Raw genomic sequence first — 12,109 nt, 5'->3', positions numbered from 1 at the left:
GGTCAATTTAAACTGGGTTACAATTATTATTGCACAAATGTATTACTAATACCGCATACCACAAAAAGGAAAATCATAGAAGGAAACAATCGAATCACAAATTCAACTCATTGATTAATAAATATCACAAATATGCCGTGTGTCACTTTACAGTTGAAATGTTGACGACAGAGAGAGAAGACCCCAGATCATCAACCGGAGAATAGCCATTGAGTAGAATCGAATCCTGCCAGTGGATCTCTGCAGCGCGGCGAGCACAGAGGGAGTGGAGTGGGGAGTGGGTGATATGTTGCCATGGAGATCGTGCATAATTGCACAGTGGCGCTGACACATCATCTTAAGTGTGTGTGTGTAAGAGTGTGTGTGTTTCAGAGAAAAAACAGAAAGAAAACGAGAGTGAGTGAGTCTGTGCGTGTGTGCGTGCGTGCGTGCGCCTTGTCAAAATGCTCACATGCAAGACTATAGAAAGAGCATTGTAATTGCTAATCTCTGCTAACGACAACAATATTTAAAAAAGAGGAAGAGGCAGCCCAGCTGATGAAGAGAGGAGAGGCACTTGAACACACACAGACCCCATACAGCTCAACAGTACCTTCCACTCCACGCACCACGGCGTTGTCAGTATTATCACCAGTATTATTAATAGTATCAATACTATTTCTGTTACAGCTCCAGGAAGTGCCCATCTTTGTTCTAGGGTCATTTGCACTATACATGACAGGAAGTTCAAACTCGGCATCATAAACAAAAAATGTTGCCAGTAAATATAGAAAAGAAAATGAGACAAAAAAACACATTGAATCTGTTAAGACATTAAATTAGGATCTTATATTACAAGTAATTGTGTTAAATATATATATTAAATTGATAAAATCTAAATCTATTTTTCCCAAGCCAAGGGGCCAGACACTGATCAATACACTGATCAATACCTGATCAATACACTGATCAATACACTGATCAATACACTGACCAATACACTGATCAATACCTGTCAGGCCGCGTGGAGCGGGCTGACGGAAGTCTCACTCTGAGAGCAGTCTCACTCTGAGAGTAGTCTCACTCTGAGAGCAGTCTCACTCTGAGAGCAGTCTCACTCTGAGAGTAGTCTCACTCTGAGAGCAGTCTCACTCTGAGAGTAGTCTCACTCTGAGAGCAGTCTCACTCTGAGAGAAGCTCAATGGAGGTACTTCTTGTCACCCAGACAGTCACTCAGTGTCCAGACCCCCACAGACTGGGGCTGATAGAGCTCAGTGTCCAGACCCCCACAGACTGGGGCTGATAGAGCTCAGTGTCCAGACCCCCACAGACTGGGGCTGATAGAGCTCAGTGTTCTTCTGGTCGTACGTTTAAACCATAGAGGGGATGTGGCAGCCTCTTGAGTCACATGCTACATGCTGAAGCTATGCTGTCTCACATGGCACTGCGTGGCATGATGAGCATGTCTACATACATATGTTGTGTGTGTGTGTGTGTGTGTGTTGTGTGGTTTAAGGCATCTGCAACATATCAGTGCTGATAAGACATCTTCACCCATTCCATAAAAACAAGAAAAAGATCCAAACAAAAATAAATGAAAAAGTCCATCTGAGACTGGATAACACTACGACCAATCAGAAGAATACAAGGGGTGACGTATCCAGAGCCCCTACGCAAAGCTACCAGCGGAGCTAACCAATAGATTAGACTATATATATATATATATATATATATATATTATATATATAAAAAAGAGATTTATATATATATCTAAGATGTCTAAGATATCTTTAAGATGTAAGGCTGTTCCCTTTGACCAGCCTGCTTCACGATGGAACTAAGAAAGGTCTGGAAGTGAAGGAGGACGTGTCTCCTGAACCAGGCCGGGGCCACACCACTAAGACTCAGTTACAGCCAGACCACCTGTCGGCACGGCAACACACAACTACAATAATAAGACTGAAATGTGTTTTACATGTGAATTACAAAAGAATAAAAACATCATTAGAAACAGCCGTGTTGCTACATGCACACACTCGTCCATTCTCTCAATACATACACTCACTCTGGGTTTGTCCTCGCAACACAAATGGAAGACTTGTTCAAACGGGGAGACGGTTTCAGAGTTTGGTCACCATGCCGACGGACAGACGTCAGGCTGGTCAGACGGTGGCCTCCCTCAGTAGAGTCCACGACGCCCCACTTCTACTCTAACCCTGTACAGCCCTGGTCCCCCCCCTACTCACTAACACCCCCTACACTCTAACCCTGTACAGCCCTGGTCCTACTCACTAACACCCCCTACAGTCTAACCCTGTACAGCCCTGGTCCTACTCACTAACACCCCCTACAGTCTAACCCTGTACAGCCCTGGTCCTACTCACTAACACCCCCTACAGTCTAACCCTGTACAGCCCTGGTCCTACTCACTAACACCCCCTACAGTCTAACCCTGTACAGCCCTGGTCCTACTCACTAACACCCCCTACAGTCTAACCCTGTACAGCCCTGGTCCTACTCACTAACACCCCCTACAGTCTAACCCTGTACAGCCCTGGTCCCCCCCTACTCACTAACACCCCCTACACAGTTTTCCCTTGTCCTCCTCCGCAGGGTCTCGTGGTCCCAGAGGAGAGCAGGGCACAATCTGGGCTGAAATCAACCCCCCCCACCGAAGAGTGTCAAGTGTCTGTATTCAGGGTTACCTCACCGGGCCAGGCCCTGGGCCGCAGAGAAGGATGGAGACACACAGAGAGTAGGGGGGACACAGGAGGGGGGGGGGGAGGGGGGGGTCTCTGGCAAGCTGCAGAAAAAAAAGACTCCTGATGTCCCAGAATTACATATTGATCCAAACCCTGAGGATTTGTTTTTTTCTTCTTCTGTGTCGGCAGCTTTCAATGGTAGCAGTCGATGCTGGCTCTCCCTCCCCCTCTCACCCCCTCCCCCGCGGGCCCTCATTGGGACTTCTCGTCCGAGTCGGACTGAGCGTGCTCGCGGGGCAGTGACATGCTCTTGTGGCGGTCCCACAGCTTGTGGAGCTCCGTGGCCTCGTTCTCACTGCTGCTGGTGCCGCTGTCCCGGAAACTGGCCAGCGGGGGGCGCACCTTTGTCCCCTTCACCGTCACAGAGCCCTCGATGGCCTTACGCAGCTGGAGAGAGAGGGAGAGAGAGAGAGAGAGAAAGAGAGAGAGACAGTCAAAGAAAGAGACAGAGAGAGGGAGAGAGAGAGAGAGAGAGACAGTCAAAGAAAGAGACAGAGAGAGAGTGAGAGAGTGAGAGAGAGAGAGACAGTCAAAGAAAGAGACAGAGAGAGAGTGAGAGAGTGAGAGAGAGAGAGACAGTCACCTCTCAGTCCCTACCTCCTACCTCTCAGTCCCTACCTCCTACCTCTCAGTCCCTACCTCCTACCTCCTACCTCTCAGTCCCTACCTCCTACCTCTCAGTCCCTACCTCCTACCTCTCGGTCCCTACCTCCTACCTCTCGGTCCCTACCTCCTACCTCTCGGTCCCTACCTCCTACCTCTTGGTCCCTACCTCTCGGTCCCTACCTCCTACCTCCTACCTCTCAGTCCCTACCTCCTACCTCTCAGTCCCTACCTCCTACCTCTCGGTCCCTACCTCTCGGTCCCTACCTCCTACCTCTCGGTCCCTACCTCCTACCTCTCAGTCCCTACCTCCTACCTCTCGGTCCCTACCTCCTACCTCTCAGTCCCTACCTCCTACCTCCTACCTCCTACCTCCTACCTCTCAGTCCCTACCTCCTACCTCTCAGTCCCTACCTCCTACCTCTCGGTCCCTACCTCCTACCTCTCGGTCCCTACCTCCTACCTCCTACCTCTCAGTCCCTACCTCCTACCTCTCGGTCCCTACCTCCTACCTCTCGGTCCCTACCTCCTACCTCTCGGTCCCTACCTCCTACCTCTCGGTCCCTACCTCCTACCTCTCAGTCCCTACCTCCTACCTCTCGGTCCCTACCTCCTACCTCTCGGTCCCTACCTCCTACCTCTCGGTCCCTACCTCTCGGTCCCTACCTCCTACCTCCTACCTCTCGGTCCCTACCTCCTACCTCTCGGTCCCTACCTCTCGGTCCCTACCTCTCGGTCCCTACCTCCTACCTCTCGGTCCCTACCTCCTACCTCTCAGTCCCTACCTCCTACCTCTCGGTCCCTACCTCCTACCTCTCAGTCCCTACCTCCTACCTCCTACCTCCTACCTCCTACCTCTCAGTCCCTACCTCCTACCTCTCAGTCCCTACCTCCTACCTCTCGGTCCCTACCTCTCGGTCCCTACCTCCTACCTCTCGGTCCCTACCTCCTACCTCTCAGTCCCTACCTCCTACCTCTCGGTCCCTACCTCCTACCTCTCAGTCCCTACCTCCTACCTCCTACCTCCTACCTCTCAGTCCCTACCTCCTACCTCTCAGTCCCTACCTCCTACCTCTCGGTCCCTACCTCTCGGTCCCTACCTCCTACCTCTCGGTCCCTACCTCCTACCTCTCAGTCCCTACCTCCTACCTCTCGGTCCCTACCTCCTACCTCTCAGTCCCTACCTCCTACCTCCTACCTCCTACCTCTCAGTCCATCGTAGCCTTTTCCTTATTTCTGTTCATGTCTGCTCTCAGCGTTGCCTTGAACTCTTATGTTGTTAGAATCTACACCTCAGAGCTCAGTAAAACATCTGTAGCGTTGAGGACAGTAATAGACCAGCAGCACTGACACCATGATGACAACGATCAGAGGTGAGTGGATCATTCCTACTGGCGTCCTCTGAAGACGCTGTTGCCATGACCTTGACCTCTGGTAGCACCTTCAGTCCATCGGACCACAAACTCTCTCATTGTTTGAATTGAACAGCGTTGTACAATTTGGCCCCATGTGGTCTGCTCTGAGGACGTAGATGAACCTTGAGTGCATATTTTCAAACCTCCTGTGGTGGTGTGTACTACAAGACAGTTTATTACACACAAAATACGCAACAGACATTTAAGCTTTCAGTCAATGCGTTTTCAGAGCCAGTTGACTTCCCTGCCACCAAAAAGTGAATGCGGTTAATTTGGATGCTGCATCTTGGTTGTGTTAGAAGCAATGTCTTTTTGATTATTTTCAGGTCTGTGTGTTTGAGAATTTTAGTTTTCTCCACAGTGCTAATGTTTGTCACATCTAGTCATAAAGTATGTGCTGAACCAAGAATGGCTCCCTACTCTGGGAAATTGAAACCATGAAACCAAGGTTTTGAACTTTCAGCCATTCCCAGTTGAAACAAGAGATCACAGAAGCAAAGGGGAAGCACATTTTGATTCTAATTTGATTGGCAGTAGCGAGTTTAACTTATCAGTAATGTTAAGTTGTTAAAGGGTTTGGCTGGTTTGCTAAGACCCAAGGGTTACTTGTAAATCAGCCAGGACTTTTGTTCAACTCCCCTCCTCTCGCGTTAACGACCTGTTCTGAAATTAGCCATTTGGCCATCAGTTGACAGCCACTATATCCTAAACAAGTGTTGAGCAGCTCCGATAGCAGTATCTTGGATTGTCCAACATAAGTAAGTGCATGGAAACGGCCCTGGCTAGGTAGCTTTCTCCAATAGAGCCCACAAACAAACACTCGACAACAACCGACTCAGAGTTCACACATCACTAAGCATGCTCACAGACTCAGGGACTGACTAAGAGGCAATCAGTTAGAATTCCTGAATGTTAGAAAACAAAAAGAAAGGATTTGTGTTTGGTTGCAGGTCTCATTCTACCTCTTGATACAACAACCAGGAACCAAGCTCTTCATTTTGATCGGATTTGAATGCTATGGCTGGGCTCCAATCAGTTAAAAAACACTGCTTCCTCAACTTACCATTGCGACTTATTCCATCCAATACTGCTCTGCCCCCAATACAATACACAATACAAAATGATCACACTGCCTAAATTGCAGCCACTATCTTCACACAAAATTCTCACTTACAAAGACAGTGCTCAGTGTGTCCTACGCCTCAGTCCCTGAGTCGGTGAGCAGTGGGCTGTGAACTCTGAGTCGGTTGTTGTCGAGTGTTTGTTTGTGGGCTCTATTGGAGAAAGCTACCTAGCCAGGGCCGTTTCCATGCACTTACTTGTGTTGGACAATCCAAGATACTGCTAAAGGAGCTGCTCAACACTTTGGGATATAGTGGCTGTCAACTGATGGCCAAATACCCAAATTCAGAATAGTGAGAGGAGAACAAAAATCAATCTTTAGTGGAATGCTTTGCCAACATCCTCGCAATTGATCCAATCAGTAAAGTTGATTAAATCAATTCCAATTTCCTGTTGTCTTTCAGGCCGTGGGCCCATCTTTATTACATTGTACTGCTGGCCTGAATTGATCTCACAGCAGGCATGATTCTGTATCAACACAATTCGCTTATGGTAAAGTGTTTAAAAAGGTCCACACGGTTCATATCTTAGGCTGATGTGTGACAGCCAACAGACGGAAGCTATGGGAGAGTACTAAAGAGAGTACTAAAGAGAGTACTAAAGAGAGTACTAAAGAAGGGAAGACATCAGTAAACTGGATCCACACTCCCTACAGCTGGTGTTTCATCTGAGATCGGAGCGGTGGATGTTTTGAACTCCACGACCGTTCAAATCGGCAACACAAAACTGTCGCTATTATAAATGGTTACCATGGAAATTATGCAAGGGCTGTTGCCAACACTATAAAATATTAACATAGTAGCATAGCATAGTAACACGTGTGTGTGTGTGTGTGTGTGTGTGTGTGGGGGGGGGGGGTGGGGGCTTGAGGGTCAGTGGTGCAGTGAGGGGAGTGGACAGATGTCATTTTCTGCCTCAAAGACTCGACGGCTCTCCTCCTGTGTGTGAGCACGCCACCGGTCGCTCTCTCTCTCTCTCTTGGCATTAGAACACATGTTTGTTTTTAAAGCCATAGTGGTAAACTTCCTCCCTACATCTCCTCCCTGTTGCAGTGGGATCTCGGTTCCTACCAAACCAGATCCAACTGGCTCACTCTCAGGGTTCCTGGTGCTCACTCAGATCTGGGCAAAACTGCCTTCCTCTTCGATGCCCCTAGCACATTACCCATTACCCATTACCCATTACCCATTACCCGCTCTGCAACACTAAAGTTAGAGGTACTCCCGTCTGCTACTGTTTTTAAACACTTGGCCTTAAAGCTCTGCTCATCAAATTGCAACTGTTTTTACTTTATCTATTTATATATATATATATATATATTTTTTTTTTTAATGTTGCTTATGTTATTATGTTGTTTTCTGAGCGGAGCGGAGAGATGGGGAGGAGGGAGGGAGAGGGGTTTTAAAACGAGGTACAGACAGAGCAGACGATAAAGAGGGTGGAGTAAGGAACAGCTCTAGAGGAAACAGGGGCTGGGTAAACAGCACAGAAGAGGGTGACACGTGAGAGAGAGGGATAATGGAGCTGGAGAGAGTTAATAGTGCAATAAAAAGCAAAAGGAGGAGGATGCACGGTTCAGCCAGAGACAAGAGAGCCACATAGGTCTTTACAGGGAAATGAATCAATCAATCCTTGGTCTAGGCCTGCCTGATTGAAAACCTGCGTTCCTCTTGAGGTGCACCAGGCTGTTTCAATTGGACTCGCTGCGAGGGACGGAGAGTGGATTGTTGGAGATATCGACGTCTGTGTTTCGGTGATCACTGTGCGCTGCGTATGCGTCGTCGTACTCTTCCCTACGAGCGCTCCTGATGATCGATCAACCTGTCAAAGCAGCTCTCGCTCCCATCTGCTCCAAGTGCCGAGCTTCTTAGCACCACTCGAGTGCCAGACACTTAAACCTAGAATCCATAATGCCCAAACCACACACGGTTACACCATGGATACCATTATTATCACAAACCTCTGCTCTTCACTTCACGCTGACATCCTTTTACCTAGATTCATGTCTCTATGATCGTATGATCGTATGCTCATATTGTTTTCCGATGCCTTGCTACACCTGCCCCACGTGCCTCACAGAGCTGGAGCAGAGGACTCCTGTGATTTGCTCCTCTCTAAGTTGTCTTCCTTCTCTTTGGCTTTGAGAGATGAAAGCCAGTGTCTGTGTGGGGGCACGGGGTGGGGCTACTGGGGGGGATTAACTGGGCTGAGAATAAAGGCCGCAAAAGGACAAGTATAAAGGGGTCCACATATGAATTTGTTAGCTCTTGGTTTGTTAGCTCTTGCTAAATAGTGGGTCATGTTCATCAACAAAGTATGTCATAAACAGTTTGAATAAGATAAATAACAAAATAAAGAAAGAAACCTCAACTTTGTAGCTTTCTCTGCAGCCAAGATAAATATGATGTCCATAGGGGATATACGACTATATATATATGTATATATATAGTCATGATGTTCACATAAAGCCTGTAATGCACCGACCCACAGCCGGCTAGCATGTAATTAACTCTTCACACCTGAAGGATCAACCCCACCCGCCGGCAATTTGTCCTGGTGTCAGTGGGAGGGGGGTGAGGAGCAGCCTGGTGTCACTGGTCAGTGGGGCGGGGGTGAGGAGCAGCCTGGTGTCACTGGTCAGTGGGGCGGGGGTGAGGAGCAGCCTGGTGTCACTGGTCAGTGGGGCGGGGGTGAGGAGCAGCCTGGTGTCACTGGTCAGTGGGGCGGGGGTGAGGAGCAGCCTGGTGTCACTGGTCAGTGGGGCGGGGGTGAGGAGCAGCCTGGTGTCACTGGTCAGTGGGGCGGGGGTGAGGAGCAGCCTGGTGTCACTGGTCAGTGGGGCGGGGGTGAGGAGCAGCCTGGTGTCACTGGTCAGTGGGGCGGGGGTGAGGAGCAGCCTGGTGTCACTGGTCAGTGGGGCGGGGGTGAGGAGCAGCCTGGTGTCACTGGTCAGTGGGGCGGGGGTGAGGAGCAGCCTGGTGTCACTGGTCAGTGGGGCGGGGGTGAGGAGCAGCCTGGTGTCACTGGTCAGTGGGGCGGGGGTGAGGAGCAGCCTGGTGTCACTGGTCAGTGGGGCGGGGGTGAGGAGCAGCCTGGTGTCACTGGTCAGTGGGACGGGGGTGAGGAGCAGCCTGGTGTCACTGGTCAGTGGGGCGGGGGTGAGGAGCAGCCTGGTGTCACTGGTCAGTGGGGCGGGGGTGAGGAGCAGCCTTACCTCTTTGAGGGAGACCACCCCGATGAGCCGTCCGATGCTGGTCACGTAGGCGTGGTCCAAGCCCAGCAGGGAGAAGATGGTGTGGGTCTGGAGAGGGTGGTGGCAGAGACATGATCAATGACAGAATGGTTGGCCACGATAACGATAATAAATGAATGTGATTTATTTTCGATACATTTATTTCTGAGCTACAAAACAATGATACAGCCGATCATACAGCAAGTAAACAACCACATATGATGGACACATGTTTCCGGCAACTCCCCCTTATGATGACCACCTGGTTTGAGAAGCTTACAACTATTTAGAAGACATCTGAGTGGAGGTGAAACAGACTGCGTGGAAAAAGATGAGGAAATTGTTCAAAAGAAAGGTCATACCACTACGGTTATTTGGGAAGAGTTCGGCTCCCTGAAGTCTGACCAAGCTCAAACTAGCATTAGGAGCAAAATATGTCAGCAACCAGTCCTCAGCAGAACGGAAACACAACCAACCTCTTCCACCGACTCGGATGGAGAGTGAATTGCCGGAAATATCAACCTATAAGTTTGGTGATCAACCGAAAAATGTGCCACAGATCCTGTCCAGGATTTGGCTTACTTGGAGTAGAGGTGGTTCCTAGGCACTACTGAATATGACTATCATCCAAATATGATGTGCTGAACTCATATCCTTGGAAAAATTTCTCCATGGGATGTTGAATGGTTGCAGGAGCTCCACGTAGCCCGGAAGGCATTACAGTGTAATGGTAAATGTAAAGTCTGGTGGGAGTGTGAAAGGCTGTGTATTCTCGTGATTCCAGTTCCAGTGGTATTTGCCAACATCCAATATCCAGCACATCCAGAGTGGTGAGGGGCAACTAGGCGTTCAGTGTCACCGTTAACATAGATTACTCGTCCAAGTACTAGTCCAAGAGCTGCTCTGACTGCCGTCATGAAACTTTTAGGGATGCAAGGGATGCAAGGGAAGGGGTGGCTCTATTAAGTTGCCAATGTTCCCTGGTACTTTCTGTGGAAGTTCAAGCGAGCAACATCAGTTGCCAGTGGAGCACCCATTTCTTTTTCAATTCAATGTTGTCATTTTCTTTTCCGGGGACCTTTGTGTCCTCCATGGGAGATGGAACTGTCCACTTCAGGGTCCAAGCCTTGCCTGTTGAATCACGGATGACTTAATGAAGCACAGGCTCATCTCTTCGAGAATACTATTGTCGTGTAAATGTTGAACAACTCCCACTCTGAGAAGAGGAGCTTGGTCTTCACTGCAGACAGACAGTCCTCTTGCCCTCTTCGGAGTGTTTAAATACTGGGAGCCAGCATTGCCAGGGTCCTGTTCTTCTTCACACATCTTAAGGTCTTGGTAACATTCACAGCATCTGTTCCAGAAGTACTGCTTCTGAAATGTGCTCTTTTGAGTGCATGTCTGGTCTCATCCATCACTGTTGCAGCCCCTTAAATCGGTGACTCTGACTCACCAAGTAGCGTATATGGATGACATGTAGCCCGTATATCTCTGGTGCATCTCTAGGGGTCCGAGTAATGATTGGATAACTTCTTCTCCATTTCTGAGTATGCTTCTAGCGCCTGGCCAGTGGGGAGAGGAATGAGGCGGCGAGCCCCCCCAGACTGGGCCAGGCCCCAGTGCCGGGCACACGCTCAAAGAGGAGAAGGACGGTTCCAACAACCTCGCCTAGTGAGGAAGGATGCATGCTGGGGTCTGGCCGGAACACTACCTGGGGGTGTGCTTGACTGTGTGTAGGTGCTACTGTCTGTCTGCTTTGGATCCAGTGTGGAGGTTTAGGGTGATGGGGAGCTGGGTGAGTGCCACCTAGGGGCGGGGGAAGGCGGGGGCACACAAGGACTTCCCTCCTTGTTATTTCAGCCAGGCGTAATTCTGGGTGTGAACTCACTCCTAGCAGGGGTAGATTCTGAGAGGGGTGGGGTAGATTCTGAGAGGGGTGGGGTAGATTCTGAGAGGGGTGGGGTAGATTCTGAGAGGGGTGGGGTAGATTCTGAGAGGGGTGGGATAGATTCTGAGAGGGGTGGGATAGATTCTGAGAGGGGTGGGATAGATTCTGAGAGGGGTGGGGTAGATTCTGAGAGGGGTGGGGTAGATTCTGAGAGGGGTGGGGTAGATTCTGAGAGGGGTGGGGTAGATTCTGAGAGGGGTGGGATAGATTCTGAGAGGGGTGGGGTAGATTCTGAGAGGGGTGGGATAGATTCTGAGAGGGGTGGGGTAGATTCCCAGAGGGGTGGGATAGATTCCCAGAGGGGTGGGATAGATTCCCAGAGGGGTGGGATAGATTCCCAGAGGGGTGGGATAGATTCTCAGATTGGTGGGATAGATTCTCAGATTGGTGGGATAGATTCCCAGAGGGGTGATATCAGGTTATATTTTCTTCTCTTGCTTTGTCCCATTAAGAAGTCCTTTACCAGGGAAACAAATTGATAAGTGGATTGTGATTGACTCGCAGACATCACTGGGGCTTCAGCGGGGTGAGTTTGATCTTGTCGTTGAGCTGGCCTCATACAGGCCTTATTTGGCCTGGCTCCAAGTCTGGGAGCCAGGCTGATGATGTCATCTTCAGACACCACCTCCTGGTTTGTGGTACAGGTGCTTTGTAGTCTCCCCCCAGAAGTATGGGGGGACGGTGAAACACTGTCGGACTTCTGGACCAGGGATGACCGATGAAGAGGTGCTGAATGAGAGTGATAGTAGGGCAGCTGGGTCTGGGTGTCTGGTCCTCCAACCAAAGGACTACCAAAGCAGGAGGAACCAACACGTCGTCTTCACAGGTGCGGACCTAGATGGTGTATCGACAGACTTATAATAATTAGCCTTTTCACCTAAAGGCTAATGTGTTTCATGAGCATGTTTTGGGTATGCTCAACTAGGAAGGCAGGAAAGTACCAAAATGTCTGCTCCTTTTCTTCAGACGATGGGAGGGGCAGCACATTTTGAAACATTTAAACCCCAGCCTATGCTGTCAAGAATACCTCTATAAAGCAAATCAGTAA

At 49.6% G+C, this 12,109-nt stretch overlaps 1 protein-coding gene across 1 annotated transcript in view; it reads right to left on the bottom strand.

Moving 5' to 3' along the window:
- Positions 1–2,406: 2,406 nt before the first annotated feature.
- Positions 2,407–12,109, bottom strand: part of LOC311372544 (chloride channel protein 2-like) — a 14,111-nt gene continuing 4,408 nt past the window's right edge. Inside the window, exons 3-4 of the mRNA XM_084489537.1 lie at positions 9,096–9,182; positions 2,407–3,128 (exon numbers count right to left, since the gene is read on the bottom strand). Coding sequence (XP_084345663.1) covers positions 2,934–3,128; positions 9,096–9,182 — 282 coding nt within the window. The 3' untranslated portion in view covers positions 2,407–2,933. The remainder of the gene's footprint in view (positions 3,129–9,095; positions 9,183–12,109) is intronic.

This window comes from Micromesistius poutassou (assembly GCF_964030765.1).
Source record: "Micromesistius poutassou genome assembly, contig: SCAFFOLD_908, whole genome shotgun sequence".
In the NCBI taxonomy this organism is placed as follows: domain Eukaryota; kingdom Metazoa; phylum Chordata; class Actinopteri; order Gadiformes; family Gadidae; genus Micromesistius; species Micromesistius poutassou.
Note: the sequence above shows the minus strand (reverse complement) of the source record. Positions and strands in the feature narration are given on the sequence as shown.